The sequence below is a fragment of the Phalacrocorax carbo genome, chromosome 4 (assembly GCF_963921805.1).
Source record: "Phalacrocorax carbo chromosome 4, bPhaCar2.1, whole genome shotgun sequence".
NCBI lineage: Eukaryota > Metazoa > Chordata > Aves > Suliformes > Phalacrocoracidae > Phalacrocorax > Phalacrocorax carbo.
In genome coordinates, this window is record NC_087516.1 from 49,530,268 (window position 1) to 49,551,095 (window position 20,828).

At 41.0% G+C, this 20,828-nt stretch overlaps 1 protein-coding gene and 1 long non-coding RNA gene across 4 annotated transcripts in view; one reads left to right on the forward strand and one right to left on the reverse strand.

Moving 5' to 3' along the window:
- Positions 1-4,833, forward strand: part of FBXW7 (F-box and WD repeat domain containing 7) — a 190,657-nt gene extending 185,824 nt beyond the window's left edge. For both annotated transcript variants that reach the window (XM_064449876.1, XM_064449877.1), the window contains 2 exons: positions 1,530-1,740; positions 2,767-4,833. In XM_064449876.1, the coding sequence (XP_064305946.1) occupies positions 1,530-1,740; positions 2,767-3,035 (480 nt within the window). In that variant the 3' untranslated portion in view covers positions 3,036-4,833. The remainder of the gene's footprint in view (positions 1-1,529; positions 1,741-2,766) is intronic.
- LOC135313100 (uncharacterized) overlaps positions 3,398-20,828 on the reverse strand; it is a 136,039-nt gene continuing 118,608 nt past the window's right edge. Inside the window, exons 1-2 of one of the 2 annotated variants that reach the window (XR_010372691.1) lie at positions 9,704-9,991; positions 3,398-5,706 (exon numbers count right to left, since the gene is read on the reverse strand). This is a non-coding gene — a long non-coding RNA (uncharacterized LOC135313100). Of the gene's footprint in view, positions 5,707-9,703; positions 9,992-20,828 lie in introns of those variants that run through there. The other variant, XR_010372690.1, reaches the window with a different exon arrangement.

A 20,828-nucleotide genomic window follows, 5' to 3' on the forward strand; every position in this document is an offset into this window, starting at 1 on the left:
TTTGCTGCTACATAGCGCATTGCTAAGGGCTTACAGCCAGATTGATTATTTGTTAGTTCCTTCTGGAAATTGAACTTAGGCTGACCGATCCATAATTCCCCATCTCCCATCATCATCTCCTTCAGTAGAAAAGGAATTGTATTTGCCATCTGAAACCTTGTCTGTCTTCCATGGATTCTCAAAGATAGCAGCAGATGTCTCTGAGATTGTCTTAAAACAACTTGCCTTATGTGGTTTTTTTCCCCCATTCTAGCAAAAGCTTGTGCTCAGTTGTCAGTGGTGTTAGTGCTGTGAGCCTACACTCAGATGGCTGAAGACTGAAGCAGAAAAAAAAGTTAAATAGCTGGCCTCGCTTGGTGTTTCCTTCCCACTGAGCATAAATGAGCTTTTTTATTTTGGCCTTCCTCTTGTTTTTTTTTCTTTTTTTTCCAGAATAACGTTTTATCATTCTTAACGGCTCTTGCTAGTTTTATCTTGTTTTGTGCCCTGCCTTTCTGATTTTGTCCCAGTGTGCTCTTTTAAACACATCTATTGATCTAGTTTCTGCTTTTTGTACAATTCCTTGTGCTTTAGCCAAGTGGGTCTTGGTAATTTACTACACTTCCTATCTTTCCTTCACACAAGGATAGTTTGTGTCTTTAAGAAAGTGCCAACTCTCCTGAACTCTTCTTCCCCTCGGAGAACAGATATATAAAATCCTCATGGGAAGGAGTCTCAATTTATTGAAGTGTTCCTCCCTGAAGCCCACTGGTTTTATTCTACTGCTCTTTTTCCTTCCTTTTTTTGAGAATTCTGGGCTCATGTCATCGTCACTATCTCTCAAGTTACTTTCCACCTTTACATGCTCTCCATGTTCAGTCCTATTGGTCAAAAGTGTCTCATCTCTTAGCTGATTTCTCTCCATGTTCATGTTCTACGTCTTTTTATTTTATATGTAAGACCAGAAAAATCCAATTGGGACATCCCGTCTACCTTACCCAACAATAACTAGGAAGAGTTCCTTACTGCACACAATTACGATTATAAAATGGCCAAACCCAGCATTTTTCAGTTACATCCCTTCCATTTTCCTATGTTTTGGCTTCTGTGAAGATGATTCTGAATTAATGTTGTTACCATTCTCCAGCTTCAAGCCCCTCTGACTTGTGAAAAGCAGGTTTGGCTTGTTAGCGTCTTTATTGGGAAAAGAGCATTCTCTTACTATCGCACACTGCAGTATAGTCCAGGTTCTGTTGTCTTTAAGAGAGTTGTATTACATTTAAAAGACCAGTGGTTCGGTCTTTTCTCCTTAAACCACGTACCTCATAGACCATGTCTGCACCCAGAAATTACACCGACCATGCCATCACCTGCTCTGGTATGAACGAGGCCATCTCCACTTAGACTGAATTATTACTTGTAATGCAGCTTCCGAATATATATGGTATCTGATGTTGCATTTAGTGAATTAAATGCTTAATAGCCGCCTTCATACAGAGCATTGGAAGATCCTAATGTAATTGTTTGTAATAGATTTACCTTTCTTGTAGTTTGATGGTATCCATGTGGTGAGTGGATCTCTCGACACTTCCATCCGGGTTTGGGATGTGGAGACAGGCAACTGCATTCACACGCTAACAGGCCACCAGTCTCTCACGAGTGGAATGGAACTCAAGGACAATATACTCGTGTCTGGGAATGCCGATTCTACAGTCAAAATCTGGGACATTAAAACAGGACAATGTTTACAGACATTGCAAGGTGAGCTTAAACTACCTTCATGTAAATCAAGCTGCCTGCGGTAATCTGCGTTGCAGAGTCTATATAAAAAAACTTTTAAAATCACATGCAAAGAAACAAGCACGGACCACTTAGAACTTGAATATTTTTCTGATGACAGCTGTATGATCTTTCTCTGAATTAGAAGAACAAAATGTATTTAATCTAATCTATTCAAATCACTTGCCTATTATGAAAGGCAGATGGTCTGGACTGATAGCAATTTGCTACGGGTCTATTAGCCTAATAAGCCACAAAAATATGTAGGAAATGACATCTCAAAACAGTCAGTCAACGTATTTATTTAGGGGTCACTTGGATGTTTCCAAGCCTACTGATTAATTGGATCAGGAGGCAAAGTGCACTGTCTGTTGCAATAAATCAAGAGAAATGAGTGGAAGATGTTTTCTTTATTTCAGTAAGAAGAAAGATTTCCATTTCCATTCCGACGGTTGCCACTCGGGCATCGCGCAGACAAACACATCGCTTTATTCCCCCCCACAAAAAAGGTCTTCTATCATTCCCATGTATCGCAGGCAGCAGCGCTGTCTGGAGCAGAAAATTTTATTTCACTATAAAGCAAGCTCTGCTCTGCTGTTCTAACAGTATATGTTTATATGTCAATATACAACCGTCAATACTTACTGATAGGGTAATCTCATAATAACACTTCAAAGGGACTTGGAGACAAACGCTCACAGCGGTCACCTCCTTCTGGGTGGTTACGTTCCTTTTCCTGAATGTCCAAGTGCTCGCTTGCCCTACCGTTTATATACAACGAAACAGGATCACGGTAACAAAGAAGGAAATATTGGGGGATTTTTCTGTACCTGCATTCACCTTCTGAGAGCACAGCAAGGCTTCTGTACCTTTTAATGCACAAAAACCGAGTTAACGCATTTAGGCAGAAGAGGCTGTATGCAAATAGCTAGGTGTGTATTTCACATGCGGCCCTGTCTGACGTTGCTTTCTCATTACAAATAAAAACGCTTTGGTTTACCCTTACAGGTCCCAACAAGCATCAGAGTGCTGTGACCTGTTTACAGTTCAACAAGAACTTTGTAATTACCAGTTCAGATGATGGGACTGTAAAACTTTGGGACTTGAAAACGGGTGAATTTATCCGAAATCTAGTCACATTGGAGAGCGGGGGAAGCGGAGGCGTCGTGTGGCGGATCAGAGCTTCTAACACAAAGCTAGTGTGTGCGGTTGGGAGCCGCAACGGGACTGAGGAAACAAAGCTGCTGGTGTTGGACTTTGACGTGGATATGAAGTGAAGGGCAGAAAGATGAATTTGTCCAAACGTGTAGACGATGTTCTCCTTTCCCTCCCCCTGAAAAAAAAAGAAAAAAGAAAAAAAAGAAAAAGGAAAAAAAATCCCTTGTCCTTGGTGGTGCAGGATGTTGGCTTGGGGCAACAGATCCTAAAGACCTACAGACTACGAAGGAGACGACAAAGGTGACAAACTGTAACTGACAAGAGAGGCATTTGCTGTCTCGTCACATAAAAAGGCTACACTTTTGACCGGGGCAGCTTTGCAAAAATACGACTTTCGAAATGAAACCAGGTGCAATTATTTCCTTACTTTCCTCCCGTGCTCCTTGAGCAAGTTGGAGGTGAAAAAAATAAATTGTTACAGTTCTTGTTAACAGGTTATTTTACCACAAAGCTCTTGAAAGAAGCTGCACAGGTGAGCCTGCTCATGCGCCCCTGGGTCCCGGCAGCCCCTCCGAGCAACGCGCTCTCCCTTAGCCCCGCTCTGAGCGGGGGGTTGGACCGGACGACCTCCAGCGGTCCCTTCCAACCTCCACGAGCAGTCACTGGTTGACTTTCAAAAACTAGAGAGCATCTGCAATGAAAAATAACAAAAAAAAAAAACACACCACAAAAACAAACAAAAGCAAGGAGTCCATTCCTGGTGTGGAAAAGCTAAAATATTACTGTGAATTGTTTTGTACAGTTTTATCAGAGCTTTTTCTTTTTTTTTCCTTTTATTCCTCTCTTTTTTTTTGCCAACCATTGCCAATGTCAATCACAGTATTAGCCTCTGTTTAATCTATTTACTGTTGCTTCCATCTACACTCTTCAACGCAAAAGTTGCTCTGAGGTGGCAAGTTGTCCTGGGTTTTGAGAGTCCTCTGATGGATTTAATTCGCAATGCTGGTGCTAGAAGTAGGTCTTCAATTACGGGATTGTTGTCCCACCCCTGTACTGTATTCCCAGTGGCCAAACTTATTTATGCTGCTAAATGAAAGAAAGAAAAGCAAATTATTTTTTTTTATTTTTTTTTCTGCTGTGACGTTTTAGTCCCAGACTGAATTCCAAATTTGCTCTAGTTTGGTTACAGAAAAAAGACTTTTTGCCACTGAAACTTCAGCCAACTGTGCCTCTAAGAGGCTGAGAGTGGAAGAGTTTCAGACAATTACGAGTGAAGTTTGCCTGCAAATAAAGAATTGAGTGTGTGTGCAAAGCTTATTTTCTTTTTTCTGGGCAAAAATTAAAACACATTCCTTAGAACAAAGCTATTGCAGCCTGTTCTGTGGGGAAATTTTTCTTTGTGAGGGCTGTGGTGAATGGAATGAACATACATTAAAAAAAAAACTGACAAAATTTTTTAAAAATATTATAAAATACAAAAATGAAAATAAAGTTGCTGGTCAGTCTTAGTGTTTTACAGTATTTGAGAAAAAAAAACAACTGTTACAGTTATTGCTGGGAGGAACTGACAGAGCAAAAACGTACGTTTTTGTAAAGATGTCACATGCAAACAAAACAAGAAATGAAAGAGTCAAATGGTTTGCCTCATTCTCCAAGAGCCACAACTCAAGCTGAACTGTGAAAGTGGTTTAACACTGTATCCTAGGCGATCTTTTTTCCTCCTTTTTTTTTTTTGTTTTTGTTTTATTTATAGTCTGATTTAAAACAATCAGATTCCAGTTGGTTAATTTTAGTTATGTAACAACCTGACATGATGGAGGAAAACAACCTTTAAAGGGATTGTGTCTATGGTTTGATTCACTTAGAAATTTTATTTTCTTATAACTTAAGTGCAATAAAATGTGTTTTTTCATGTTAGTATGTCTTTTTTTTTTTTTTTTCTTTTTCTATTTCTCGTTGCTAATTTAATACCATGTAACCTACAAAGGGTAGAGCAGGTCAAGTTGCTCAGCTTAATGGTAGATGCTAAAATATGTCGCAGGACTCTTTATGTAACCCTTCCACAAACAGGTGCGCAAGTGTCCTTCAGGTGCCATGTAGGATTTGTCACATGGGCTTCAACAAACATTGGGGGAAAGCCATTCGCTTCCTATCGCTAAGAGCGTGACAGGATCTGACTATGGAGGGAGTTAGCTATAAAAAGCTGCTCAAGTACGTAAAACTTCTTCCGATAGCATCTTGTTGCTGTATCTTAAATTCAAACTTGATGCTTATTGTTTATGGATTTCAATCAATTGATTGCAGTCTGACAGAAGAGAATATATCCATAAGTACAACTAAAATCAAAGTTAGGATTGTAGGAGAGCTTGAAATAAAGCTTCTGAAGAATTAAAAAACAAAACCAAACCCCAAAAAACCCCCACATCATTCCAGATCAGTCCAACAGCAGTTTTATCAGTGCCCTGAAACCAAGGTAAGTCATCAGCTGTCTCAGAAACACCACTTGAGCGTCAGTTTCTGTCTCAAATCTCCTTGACCAAAATCACTGTTTTCTTCTGTGTAAGGCTCTTCTGTCAGGGCACAGCATTTACTTGTTTGTGACAGTTTTGCCTGTAGAAAACTCTCATTCAAGAAAACCAAACCAAAACGTTAGAAGAGAAAAATACATGGATGGAAAAGAAAAATATTTACATACTTACACTTCTAAGACTATGTGCTATTCAAATGTAGTTCCAATCCCCACATTATGCAAAGCAAGCAATGCTGAAGGATCACGCTTCCATCTGGCCTCTAGAGATTAAAAAGCCATACAAAATGACTGAGCAGCTACAAATTGTAAAAATCTGTTCACTGACTTGGTGTTTAAGGGAAAAAAAAAAAAATTGCAGCAAGCACTGACAGATAAAAGCTATGATCGTCTTGGTATTTATGTAAAAACAATTAAACGAGCCAATCCTCTCCTAAAATGACAGTGAACGATTGCCAGGACTCCACATTGTTCTGCTGAGAACGCAGGCCAGGACTCTCAGCCCCTCGATGGCTTCTGAAGGTACGTCAGTCCGGGCTGAACTACTTGGGCGAGGGAACGGAACTAGGAGGGTAAAAATGCGAATAGTTAACGCCGGGAACAGAGGAATAGCTTGTACGATAATGTAATTTTCTTCCATGATTTGCAGAAGCTGCAACAACGCATTTTCAAAGAGCAAAGGCGCTGGCCTGACGGTGCAGGAGAACGAGAGATTTCTGAGTAGCGTTGCGCTGGAGGGCAGGAATACAAATCGGGGCAGAAGGGTGAAGTGGCAGAAGATGAAGACTAACAAATCCCAGTCAGTTCAAGCTGTGTTTCAGTACACTTTAGGCAGCCAACATGACCAGGAGCAAAACGTGCTTAACAAGAATTGAGAAGTTTTCTGGTTGATGGTGCAGTTGCAATGCTACCTTGTGTTCAAATTAATGCAGAATAACTTGAACACGTTAAGCAAGCCACATTAATAGCTTCCTTCATCCCAGATTTAGGTTAAAAAAAGATTTATTGGCTGCAAAGTCAAGATACGATAGACTGTCACATTAAATACAAAAACCAACACAGTATGTAAAAATTACTTTTTTAAACGGCTTTTCCCCTTCAGTAAAACAAATTTACGAAGTTAATTGTGTTAGCGCTCTAAAGACTTCTATTTTGTGAAAAGTCCGTTTAGGTTTGTAGGAAATGATGTTGCTTATGGGACAGCTGAACACCATAGCTCAATATGCAGAAATTTGTTAATTTATTTAAGTGACAGCATTTTGAAAATGGGCCCGTAGTGAACACCTCACGTGAGAAACTTCAAGCAGTTTTTCTTTACAGCCGCCTTATTACCCCCTTTATGTTGATGCATTCGCCATAACACAGTTCAATTAGTATGAAATCTTCAGTTCGGCAGCACATGCTCCAACCGAGACTGTTTAGGAAACGTTTTCATTTTGGGTAATTAGATTTTGATTTTAAGGTGGGTGGAGTGGGTTTTTTTTAAATAAAAAAATTTAAGAATACTAGTATAAGTCTGTAACTGCTTTATTCTCTCAATACATAGGCACTTCTTGAATCTATTGGCTTAGTCATCATAGGCTATGTCAAAATATCTGCAGCTATCCTAGAGAGATAATTGCACTAGTGTTTCTGGCATCTTACGCTCTTGTTTTAACAGTGATTCCCTTTTCCCTTTTTGTTGTAGCCCCAGAAAGAGCTTCCTCATTTTCTCCTGTATCTGAAGCCAAGTCAATAACATTAAAAGATTTTTTTTTTTTTTTAAATAGGTTGGGTTTTTTTTATTGGACCTTGATTTTAGCTAACAAGTCAGAACTAGTATTGCCACTTCCTCCGAGAGCCTGTTGCTATGGTCTCCATTTACTTATTCAAGAGATAAGGCCAGACATTTAACAGTTGTGCCTACACCAATTTGTAGTTCAGATCAGCAGCTCTCCCAAGATCGCACAGTGCTACCTCAGAGCCCATAAATGGGATTCCTTCGGGGTGTAACTAAATCTGGAGCAGCTCTCCAGGCACGTGAGCCACTGATGGAGCATGTGGGACCAAACCAGGGCCTCAAAAATACATTCACGTGGACATCAGGTCCTCAGGACCAGCAAATTGGTGCTACAGCTCCGCTCCTATGGCACAGCACTAACTGCTAGTCCGCGTGTAACCTTCCGCAAACCCTCCCACAGCACCCCTGGCTCCTGATTCGTAATCAGCAACCAGCTCCCATCCAAAGGGCAACAGCAGAAAAACATAATCCATCTGACACCACTACAGAGTTTTTGCCAGAGAAAAAGGGTTTGGATGCCTTCAACTGCCTGTCAGCATGCTTACGAAGAGGTTCTGACCGGCTTATGGAACCCAGTTTAAAAGAAATACAAATCTCTCACTATTAGTCTGGCCAAAATTTTCTACCAGCAAGGCAACACCTGAATCATGCAGAAAAAGAAATCATGAAATTCTGTAATTACATAGGCAAAAGCATAAGATTGTAACAATAAAAAAGAAAGTCCTGCCAGTAATTACTTGAGTCACTCTGGCCAAACAACTGTTGATTTCTTAAAGAGTAATATCCAAACATACTGGCCACTGGAGCTTTAATAGAAGTGGGAATATTATTTTCTTTCCATCTCCTGCCATTTTATCTATAACCTTGATCCCTGGCATTGTGCAGAGATACACATGCTGTGTGATGATGTTCAGTATTTTATGATGATATATGATGTTTATGATTATGCATGATGTGTATGATCTATATGATATACACCAGGTTTTTCAAACTTCACCTAAAAATGGCATATACAATTTTTCAAACAGCTCTTCAAGCATCAGTGCGGGTTTATAAATACGACAGATGTTTTACCATAAAAACTGTTCCAGACCCCGTCTGTGATAGCTAGCTAGACAGTCTGACAAACTAGGTGTCACCAAAAAGTCAGCAGCCAGCACAGGCTCTTGCTCCCTGTTCCGATTGCCAACTGGCCCAGCAGCTGTCGGGGTACTTCAGAGAAAAGAAACGGCGCATTGTACTACCACGAGTACACGCTGCCGAGGGGAAATGCTGCAGCGCTCTGTGTGACTGCAGTCGCCTAAGAACCAATGGCTGTATGCCCAAGTATACTGCGTTGCTCTAGCCCAGATGGGACATGACAGTCCTATAAAATCATAACTTAGCTAGAACAGAATCTCTCCACCAACTAGAAATGGCAGAAATCATTAACCACAGAGGTTGCCACTCAAGAGCTTGGTGGCACAGAAGAATCCAGCTGTGTTTCTAAATTACAACTGTCCAGGACAACTGAGACTTGGCCAAAGGCATCCTCCAGCTCTCCTTTGTCCTCACCTCTGCCTTGCTTAGACCCTACTTCAACTACCTGATTATAGAATCATAAAGGTTGGAAAAGACCTCTAAGATTGTCAAGTCCAACTGTCAACCCAACACCCCCATGCCTCCTAAACCATGCCCTCAAGTGCTGTGTCTACAGGTCTTCTAAATACCTCCAGGGATGGTGACTCCACCACCTCTCTGGGCAGCCTGATCCCTGCTCACAAGCTGATTTTCTCCAACCCAGTGTGGTAGCAATAGTTTTGGGGAAAGATAAGCTGAGCTATTTGTTTTCTGCATCTCTGTGCTGCTGGAATCTACACTGTACTTTTCGTCACTTTCTGCACAGGGACAGCACAGCCCAAAGACTAACACTGAATGCTCCAAGGTAGTACACGAAGATGAGAGGGCATAGTTCAGCCCAGAGGGAGAGATTCACCATCAGTGCTGCTAAAATTACTTCCACCCTGAGTCTAGACTGAAAATCATATTCTAGACCTGGTGCAATTAGGTAAGTTTCAAGTTGATTTCAATTCCTTATTTTTTCAGACGCAAAGCTTTTAGTGCCATAAACCTCATCTGGCCTGGGTTTCTTCGTGCCTGCAGAACAGGCACATCCTAAGAAGCTTCGCAGTTTAAGCGGGATCAAGAATCTTCTTGCCTGGAAGCTAGGAGAGGTCGTGGTCTACAGACAGCAAAAAACATGGAAGGCCTATCAGAAATTACCTATGAAATTCAGAGAAAGGCAGGTGCAATGAATTTGGGGCTTTTTCTGTCCAAGAGATCATAATTGTAAGTCCTACAATGGCTAGTGTGGAGTATTTCATCATCCTCATCAACAAAGTGCAGGAGTAAGCTTTCTTTATGAAGCCTTTAGTCTGGCTGCCCTGTAATGGCAGATACGACCAACCACATTAGCTCTGACTTGCATGAACTTCTCTTACCTAGGGCAGGTCGTTTGATGGGAAGATGAATGAAATGCCCCCAGATCTCCTGTCTGGCTCCTCACGTCAGGCGGCCAGATGTCTGAGATGCAGGTTTCGCAGGGTGCTTACAGTGCGCTATTCGAGAGTGCTTTGTTCTTTTAATTTAAAACAGGAAACATGGAACGTAGAAGATCCAAAAACTTCAAAGGCACTTTCCATTGCCAAAGGAGTTGCATTTCAGCTCAAGTTCATTCTCTAGATTAAATATTCAAATCTGGCAGTGTGGGAAGATGCTCACACCTTCGAAAGGACTGACAATTTCTAAGGGATAGAGGGATTCAGATTAGTTGGCTGTAAATACCAGTGCGCTAAACTGAGCAGTACAACTATTCCTAAATGAGTTTTATTTTGAGCTCCTCTGTTTGTAATGAGTTTCTAATAATACCACAGCTTTGCAGATACACAAACAATAGAAAACATGCTTCCTTTACCTTGATATACAGAAGATCCAAGTACTACATTCCCCTCGCCAACTGCCATTTGCTTTTAAGTTTCCTGATGTATTTCATTGCCAATTTTAAATTTTCACATTATAGTTTGGAAAAAGGAGGAACTCGAAAGCTGTAGACTAGACAGGGCTCCAAAAATGTGCCTTCAGACAGTTTGCGGCTACTTGTCTGCTTAGGTGTTCCTCCTGTCAATTCTCAATTGACAGGAGTGAACGTTTCATTTAACTAGCATACACGTTTTCCCAAAACAACAAAACAAGTTTTTATAGAAACACGTTATGTTGTTGTCCCCAGGGGAAGGGTTTCTTGATTTTTTTTTTTCTGTTGGTGTTTCTGTTGGCTATTTAGCACATGCATTTGGCATGCGCTGGGTACTGTCTTTACCATTCTGCTGGCTACTGCCATGCTTCAAATACCCCATTTCATCCAAAACAACACAGTAGCACAACGTTCCTTGTGCCCACCCTTTAGTCTCACACATGTTTTTACATTTTAAAACCAGGTAACCGATCCGTCTGGATTCACCTCTTCACAGGCAGTCATTTACCAGCAGAACCAGCTCTTGCGTCCTCACCGTTTATCACTGTTGGCCATATGGCAGAATAGGGACAACCCAGAGCAGAGGAGCAATAAGATGGAGGAATGCTCTACGTGAGACACCACTGATGTGGCCATCTGTTAGTATAACTACAAGGGACATGGCTCCACTAAGTCCACAGGTCTCCAATTTGAGTTGAAAAATTCAAGATTACAGCCTATATTTTAAAAGGCTCAAACTACATATTCATTTCTATACATACACATTCACATCTTGAAATGCTTCTGGGTTTACATATTTTAAAAAAGACTTGACGACTACATAATCTTTCTGGTTTTCTCTATTTGCTTCCCTCATTTTCTCTTTTCTTTGACACTCGCACTTCAGTTTCCTTATGTTTCGCTTCCTCCTTTGTCCTGTTCCCTATGTTTTTCTCTCCATGTTTTACCATTCATGTCCCTATTTTTCACATTTGTTTGTCTTCATCATCTTTCCCCATTTGCGGACTTCTCCTCTGCTTGAAAGTGTCACAGCCGGCTTCTCTCTCTTCCTTCACTCCAAGATCTAAGCTGGCGAGCTAGAGTCTTTTTCACACCACTCTATAGATATAAAATATACAGGAGATATATAAGACAGATGAGAAGCAAACACAGAGCACTCAGAAAAATTCATTTGTCTACTTCAACATGAAAGATCTAATGTTTGTTTATCCACAGTCCACAAATGACTCAAATGGTCCAACAAGCAATAGGATCAAGCCCTCTAAGCACCTATCACCAATTTCACAAACAACTGAGCAAAAAGCATCCAGTGTTCTCTCTTCTGCTTTCTGCCACAAGATAGTATTTTCTTTAAGAATCATGTGTCTTCTCGCTCCTTAGGAAATCTTGTGTGTAAAGGCAAGTTTGAAAATATTCTTCTTCATGAAACATGGGTGATACATGGTCTTCCAAATCTGTGCAGAATTTGGAAGATACTTCTGGTGCCAAGCCTCTAGACAGATTCACCTCTGGACAGAAACTATCATCCCAACAGATGCCTGTTTCATAAAGCTCTGTATAAATAAGAATTGGAGGCTGTAAATGAACCTATATTCCAAAATCAACAACAGCGGCTGATATTCCTTCCAGTTCTACCAACACAGCGCAGCTGGGATAGCACGGTCTGTCAGGGTATGTTAGGAATTATATATATACCACGTCTAAAACAATCTAGTGCACGCTGCTCACTAATTCTTAATAGGCAGTGACAGCGTAAGCAATAAAAGCTCCAGAGCCAGCAGATAATGTGACTGCATACTGGGTGTACTACCCGGGCGCTGGTGAAAATCAACTGTTCTAGTGACACAATATATCCAATTGAAAAAAGCCAGGGACATCCAGCACTTCTCTGAGACTTGGCTTCTGCATAGTGTTAAACCAGCATAACTTAATTCAAAAAGATAAGCAGTTATTAAGGACACAAACTGTGTCTAAAGGAACAAAGCCACAGAAAAGACATCCTCATGTTTGCAGAACAAAAAGCGGTAAAAACAAACAAACAAAACCCACACAACAACCTCAAAACTCAAACCCAAATCCCTGTATCTTTTATCTCCCTGTTTTGTTTCAGCTTAATGACACTGTTGACAATTGCAGGTAACCTCCTGTCCTTGCAAATGCATTCCCACCCATAGAAAGCCCAAGCTCTATATATACTGTACTCCCAGACTGTGTGGCTGCATTTACCCAGTGAGAAAGATAAATAGGATTTGCCTCACAGTTTTGTTTTTATTTTTGCTCGTTCTATTCAAGCATTTTGCTCTTGCTTGGTGTTTTACAAACAGAGCAGAACAGCAACTACTGTACTTCCCCATGGCTTGAACAAAGCTGACAATAGATGAGTGTTGCTCCTTACCCTTTCCAGGCTGAAGGATCATTGAATCAGGGGAAATAAGTCAGAATTAGATAGAGGTTCAAAGTCCAAAAAACAGGACACGTGACCAGCATTGTGTCCTGAATGCCTGAGGTAACGAAGCCTTCTCCGCTGACTGCCAGACTAATGCCCAGTACACCTAGCAGGAGCCACCACGTGGTGTACAAAGGCAGTTAAACCTGACAGTAAAGGGAGCAGAAGCTCTTCCATAGCCATAAGGAGTGCACCAGAGGGGGGCGGGGGAGGGGAAAAGGGTCTAATACCACCATATTCTGATTTGCTCTTGGAAAATCCACACAATACCCCCATTATGCAACCTGATTTATCAGACAGCACAACGCAGACAAAATCGTTCTGACAGGAAGACAAGAGTTCCTTTCATCTTCGACTCGCCAAACAAATCATGCTCGCTAATTAATACCTGGATCCAGCTATTTGTGCACACAAACTAGAGCTAGAATTTTCTGCATCACAGAAGCGCCCTCTTCCCATACATCTGGCTACAACAAGCACATGCAGACCCACCTCCAGCCATCGACCCTTCCCTCCAGGCTGGCCACAGCCACCGCACAGCCAATGGACCCGCGATAAAAGGATCTCTCCTCCTCTCTCTCCCACTCCATGGCTGTTCTCTAAAAATTCAGAATATTGCCCATAAAGATTATTCTTCCTATTACTTTGGCTTTTGTTAAAAGCAATACAGGTGAGACAAAAGATGCTGCTTCACAGGGCTGAGAATGGAAGAATTGTTCTTTTAGCTGTGTGATAAACAAGAAGTTATGTCAGTCATAAAATAAATGAAGTGACAGTAATAATACCTCACAATAAGCTAAAATTTACCTTGCCTATGTTTTAGGACACTTCCCGTGTACCTAGGTAAGAGGTACAGACACAACTGACTGTGCAGTTTGTGTGGTATTTTTCCTTTCCAGGAGGGATGGCTATTTCAACCTGCTCTTCTTACAAGATTTAGAAAACGTACTTTCCGTGTAACCCTGTCTCTCTCTCTGCCAGCTCTGGGTGTAAATTTTGCATTACTCTTGGAAAGCAACATGGGTTTTTGAGAGCCGCTCCCATTCAGAAGCCTGGTGTGAGATGCGGCATGTCTTCCGAGATCTGTGTTTGGTAGAGGGAGCATCTCCCTGCCTCAGTTTCCATCTCACATCATCTTAGTCATTTTCCAGCATCCACCCAATCTGCATTAAACAGTGAGCAATTGAGAGTTCACGCAAATGATATGGAGGAATGGATAATTAGCCCCTAGGAATGCATCCAGCGACAGCTATACTCCATGAAGGTTAGAGGCCCGATTCCTCCTCATTTAAATCTGATATTGAAGGAATTTATAGAGCTTTATCCAAGCCACTAATTTGCAATTTTACTGCAAACAATTTACAATCAAATGAAGTGAAAGCTAGAAGCAAAGAGTACATTAATGACTTAATTTCCCTTTTGCATTTCTCTTCATTTTATCTTCCAGTGAAGACCAATCCTAAGAAATTGGATAATTGGCCAGTAAATAAATACAAACTTTTTTCTTTTCATTATTACTGCATTAAAGCTGAATTGCTGGTATGAACTACAGCGTTGTCTTCTGCTGAAAACAGTCCTCTATCACCAACCTCCAGCAAAAGGAAGAGGGAAAACATCGCTATTTCTGACTGAAAATTCATGTTCTAACAAAGCCGTACAAAAAGTATCACAGTATCTGAATACAAAATTTAGTGTTCTGCTCTAGTAATATGCAATTTGTAAATTATACAGCCATGTGCACTATAAAAGGTTACTTAAAAATATGGTAACTATTCTGTCAAACAGGAAGCATGAATGTCAAAGCAGCTTTTTTAACACTCCACTTCATCTGTACTAGGAGAGATCTGGGTGCAGCTAAATCAGTGAATTATTCTTTTCTTAGGTTTAGAGGCAGTCTAAAGGCATTGGTCAAGCACCGAACCTCAGTCTAGGGGAAGGACCTAGGACAGGCTGTTGTTTCACAGGACAGACAGGTCAGTCTGAGGTTTGCTCCTAGGAGAGACACCTTGCTGCCCTCTGAAACAGGCTCTAGTGCTGAGCTGACCTGCTGAGACAGTTGGAGAGCTCACAGTTTTATAAATAGTTAATTTTCTGGAGGTTTAGTGAGCTGAGCTGCCTCAGGGGGGTCAGTTAGCTACCAACACACAGGAAGCAAGTGGCCAGGAGCAAGGCAGGTCTGCTTCTCCCAGTGGCAGAGAGCTGCTAAAACCTCAGAAGACACTGAGTCAGGCTAGTATATCTCAAAAGCTGTTGGGGAAAGTGGGGGTGCTGCACTCAACTCTTCTATCCCCACATCTCCCATCTCACCTATTCTCATGCTTACCTGACAACCAGACCCCATTCAGATGCTTAAATCCCTTTGGCAGCAGTGAGCCATCACATCAGCTCAGGAGCTCAGACCACATCTTCTGACAAGCTTAACCATGTGAGCAAACATCACCATAACACAGGACCAGACTGAACCGTATTCTTAAAGAAGTGATATGAAATTTTACACTAACTTAAACGCTTATGGCTAGAAATAGCACAAACTCTGAACACCAAGCTACATGCTGCTGTTAGACAAAGAAAGAAATCTTCTGAAGGAAATTAAATGGCTGGAGAGACTTTCTATGCTCAAGACACCTTAGCCTGCACATCCTCAACACAACCTCTGCAGAGAAGAGGACTCAAGCACCTCTACAGCAAACTTTCAGACTCAACTCTCTGCCCAGTCCTGTTCATTTGCACAATGCCACATGGGAAAGCAGAGGTCTGCTGCAGGAGCAGAAATCCCATGCGCTGCTGACAAGGTGTTCAAAGTCTGGGATGGAACCTGCTGCTTTTGCCTCCAGGTATACCTGCACCATGTTTGTTCATCATGAGCCCAAAAAGAAATGCACAGGAAGAACCTGCAGTTACAGAGCTTGATCCCAGCATGGAGGAACAAGTCTGAGTCCTCCTTAAGATGTGAAATTGCAAGATGCTGAGATACATAATTAGGCAGAAAGCTGGGCTTGGCCCAACTTGGCTGAGTGAAGTAAATCAATATACCATCAAGGAGAGTAATGCGGCAAGGTAAAGAGAAGTTTTGTTTGCAGAACACACTCTCTCCAATGGTTTGAAAATGAAATGCTTTCTTCGTCTAGCTAAGGAAACACAGCACAAAGCATTCCTCTGAACCAGAAGTGTATGATGGAAACCCAAGGTGCAATAAGCGCTTTCCTGTAAGTGTCCTCCTAGGCTGACAAAAGAAGCAGCGAGAACCTGTACAGCTGAATCAAGCATTAGTACCCACAAAGAAAACAGCTTTGGCCCAGGTCTTGCTGGGCTGAGAAAAAGAAGGAAGAACTGAATTCAGATAACTTGAGCAGGATGTTAAATATTACACCAGTGAACAAAGAACAGACATAAATCCTAACATCGAAATACCTGTCAAATAGGTCAAATTATCTTCAGGTCTGAATCATAGAATGGTTTGGGTTGGAAGGGACCTTTAAAGATCATCTAGTACAACCCCCCCTGCCATGGGAAGGGACATCTTACACTAGGACAGGTTGCTCAACACCCTGTCCATCCTGACCTTGAACACATCCAATGAAGGTCCATCCACAACTTCTCTGGGCAACTTGTTCCAGTGTCTCACCACCCTCATTGTAAAAAAATGTCTTCCTTATGTCCGATCTAAACCTACTGTCTTTCAGTTTCAAACTCTTGCCCCTTGTCCTGTCACTACAGGCCTTGGAAAAAGTCTCTTTTCATCTTTCTTATAAGTCCCCTTTATATATCTTCACTAACAATCTCACTGGAAAAAGCTATAAGGAATAGGCTAAGGAAATGCAGACTGGGAAAATACGCTGAATGCCTAAGATAAAAAGCAAACACCACACTGGGACTTCAGAAAAGAGCAATGTCAACTAGAGATAAAAAGAAGATACATCTTGAAAACATAAGGAAATATATCAGATAGAAATTAAGAAAATTGACTTATTCCTCTGTTGCCTCGTATTCTGCAGGATCATTCACCCTTGTACAAAAAGTGCAAAGTGAACATAAGTTTCAATAAGGCTAGCAGCGCTTGTACAGTTACAGAGGGCTGTATGAAGTGCTGAGCTTGAGCTGAGGCCTATGCCCTCCTAAGGAGTAGTACTTGGGGGACACAGCGATGCTGATCATTTGCTCTCACAACAGAATACTTGCAAAGACAGGGAGTGAAACGCAGCTGCAGTTTTAAATCAGCCTTGGCACTCTGCTACCCACGTTGGAGCTGCTTCACGGTGGTGCAGCCTTCCAGCACAAGGCAGGGGAGCTGAAAGATGCCAACTGCCAGTGGCCCTAGGGCTCATCACTATGGCTACCATAGGTTTTCCTCAGGTGCAGAGATTACCCACATACTCTTCCCGCCTTCCCTTCCTTGCAATCACCTTTGGATGTACAGCCATTAACCTAAAAGCTTTCCACTACCCAATAAGTGTTTTAATAATTTCTCTATGCTAATGTGTCTTAAGAGTTTAAATTAGCTAACTTGCATTTTGGCAACAAAGCAGGGCAAAAAACTTTCAGAAATGACCTGCAAAAGGTACTTGTGAAACACAAATTTGCTAACTGCTTTGGCAACAAATTACCAAATGAGAGATTAGGCTGTACAGGCAGAGGCATAAGTAGAATATGTACATATACATACAAGGAAAGGATCATTTTATGACTATGCATTTGGTGCCAATCATCTTAATGTGGGAAAACAATACACGGATGCACAGGACAGGCATCCAAAGACCTCAAAAGACCTAAAATGAAGAGGACATAGAAACAGCTTACATAAAATACTTGAAATACAAATATTTGAAGATGTGAAGCTAGGACTTTTGTGGGTGAAAATAAAGAGAAAGATATAAGCATAACAGGAAGAAATTAAGAAAAATCAGACCATTGGGATAAAGATGCTTCATAGTAAAATTTAATAGGCAGTGGAATGGCTTCCCAAAGCAAGCAGCTGAAGTTTGAAAAACCTTGGTTTTAAAAGTGCATCAGAAAAAATACCAGAATAGCAATTTAGATTTGAAACTTGGAAAACATTTAAGGCTGCAAATCATTGAAATAGAAGTGCACATGCTTTTCAAGTCCTCACAAGGAAGTATCACAGAAAATATGCCATGAGATAAATACAGGTCTAAAGCTTTTCCCACTTGCAGTATGCAACTCTCTTTCCTTCCCCCATCAAGCCAATATTGACTATTTCTACCATGCAGCAAAGTGGGACATGTTCTAGTGACGTGCAATTACTCTTTGGAACACAAACAGTACTTCTGACATGCTGCTCTAATCTCAACGGTGGCCTCTAATGGAAGTTGTCTGCTTATTCCCGTTTCTGTTGGGATGGCAGCCTACAACACAACTCCACTGTCAGTCTGGCCTAGACTGTTCCCCTGAGACCCCAGAACCATTCCGCGTGTTGAAAAAGTCATTTTAAGAAATATAGAAACGTAAGTACTTTATCCCTACTTGACTCCATACCAAGTGAGTCACACAAAAACCTCAGGACGTTTCACTGCTAAATATTATGAAACAGCTACTTTTCTCATTTTAAATCCTCAACTGTTAAAAAAACAAACAAAACCCTCCTGATAATTAGAAAATCTTCACTCTCATAGTCCAGAAGCTGCCACAACATTACAAGATTTCTCAGTTTCTTTATCTTCTCTCCTACAAACGCAAAATTTTTGATCTTCACACAAACTTGGTTTCTTTTCTCCTTGTTTCTTATGTAATGGTGTAGTCAGACCTGTTCCCTTCTGAACCACTATTCTATGTCATTAAGAACAGCTCTCTGCTGTTGTAAGCACCAACATCCTTTAATCCCTTCATTAATTTAAATATATTCTAAAAGGCACTTAGCTCTCTACTGGGACTCCAAAACAACCGCTCTATTAGAAGAGTCCTATACAAGCTTCACTTTCTACGTGCAAGGCAACTGTTCCACTCATTCCCTGGAAACATCAATACTGGTGGATGTTTCTGCTGGGAGGCAAAAATACTGACCTTCTCTAGCTCAGCAGGAAGACCAAGGGCTGCAAAAGGAAGAGCCCATCTTTCATGACTCATTTTTGGAAGAGATCTCACAGGTCTAGTGACATTGAAGTCTCTAAGTGCCTGTACAAAAGGCTGAACACATTTATTTTTTTTAATGGAAGCCTGAAAAGGTTTCTGGAAAGTAAAGAAGTGTCACTTACAGAATATAGCCAAAAGTTCTCAGCCAAAGATCTCTAAAGGCTTTAAAGAAATACTAGTATCATTATCCTCATTTTAGAGATGGAAAAGTGAAAACATAACGTAATGCCAATGTCAGGGTCATCAATTCAACTCAGATTTCCTGGGACTGTTCACTGAGACACAAATCCATTCTTTCTCCAAATTTATTTAACATGTAATGAAACAGATTGCAGAGAACTTGGCCTTGTTCTGAAAACATAAAAATTCTTATAACATTGGTTTCGTCTGTACAAAAATCAAGATTATATGCACTGCTCTCCTTATTTTCTGTTTAGTTTTGACCAAAGAGTGGTTAGAGAGAAAAGTGAACTTAGCAAAATGAAGCACATTACCTAAGGCTTGCACAATATAATCATACTTTAAATTCTAGGGTGAAATTTCTGACCTAACTGAAGCTCATACTGATTTCAGCAGGGCAAGGTTTTCACCCCATAATGTGTGGCAAAAGGGAAGAAAGATAACTTTGTAAATGCACTTTAAAGAAGTATTACATTCAAAGGAGAGAAGAGTTAAGTCAATGGTGTATTTCATGTAAACTCAGTGAGCTCATTTCCCAGATGAGCCAGATATCTGCTGAGCTTGCCTTAAAGGGCAAAAAGCAAAGATGGCTTCACCTCCTAAATGTTGCCTGGGGCACAGTTAGGATGATTTACCTTAAGACAGTTTAAATGCTCTTGGCTTTTTCTGACTGAAGATCACATCTCCTGACAGCCAAAGATAGTGAGGCGCTGAAGTTAGGTCAGAACCTGGCCCCAAGACTCCAGAATAAAATAAAAAGGCACATCACAAACAGCTGAAAAGAACATCAGCCTTCATTCAAATAATTACATGGAAGCATAAGTAAAAAGTGTCAGTCTGATATAAGCAATGAGAACAACCTTGTAGGGGAGACAAGTTTTCAAGAAAAGTCTTCAAGAACTTGTGGAAGACAAAGAGATACTTAAAGACTGGCATGAGGCAGATACACACAAGAGAAAAAGGAGAACAGAAAGAATTAGATTCCAGTGCACCTACCTGTAATTGCTGGCAAGAATAGAGAAAAAAAAGATTCAGTCAGCAGACATGGAGAAGATAGCAAGGTGATCAGTAGCAGTCAACACAAATGACATCAATCCAAATTCCTACGACGTTACTAAAAAACCTACCAAAGATGCCCTAACCTACTTCATGCAACACTTTCACAGTGAACCAAAGGGAATATGGGTAACACAAAGAAGGCACATTCCTAGTTGAAAAAACTGTATTTGAAGGGCAGCTACCACCAGCTTGTTGTTTTACTGAGACTCATAGTGTAGTCATTCCATCAATGCCTTGGATGACCATGTAAAGTTGCAAATGGCAAAAACTGCTAGAGAACAGGATTAGAATCCCAAACAATCCTAGGAAAATGGAAAAGTGGTCTGAAATAAATAGGATGTGCCTCAGTAAAGACAAACGTTAAGTGTTATACTTCAGATCTTATCAGCAAGCTGAAGGTCACAACAATCAACTGCACAAATACTGGATGCAAAATGATGGGATAGGAGACAGAAGAGGACCTGGGGAGTTAAAAATGACTCAGAAATCAAACATCAAACAACTCTCTCGTGCTGATGGAAGAAGAAAATAAACCCCTCAAACACCACAATGCTAATTGCTAACAGAGCCTCCTCTGAAGTAGTTTGTTCAGTTTAGGACTCCACATTTCAAAAAATCCACTGACTGTACACCACTTAGAATTTAGAGGCAAGAAGACACGGATGAGCAATGCCTGGATAGAAGGCCATTTGAGCACACTGAAAGAATGAGAGGTGCTCCATCTGAGGAAGAGAGAGACTGAGAAGTCCGCTAACATGTATATAAGACATATATGAAATGTTGCTGCAAAGAGGAAGAAGTAAAATGTCCTCCGTGTTTAGGG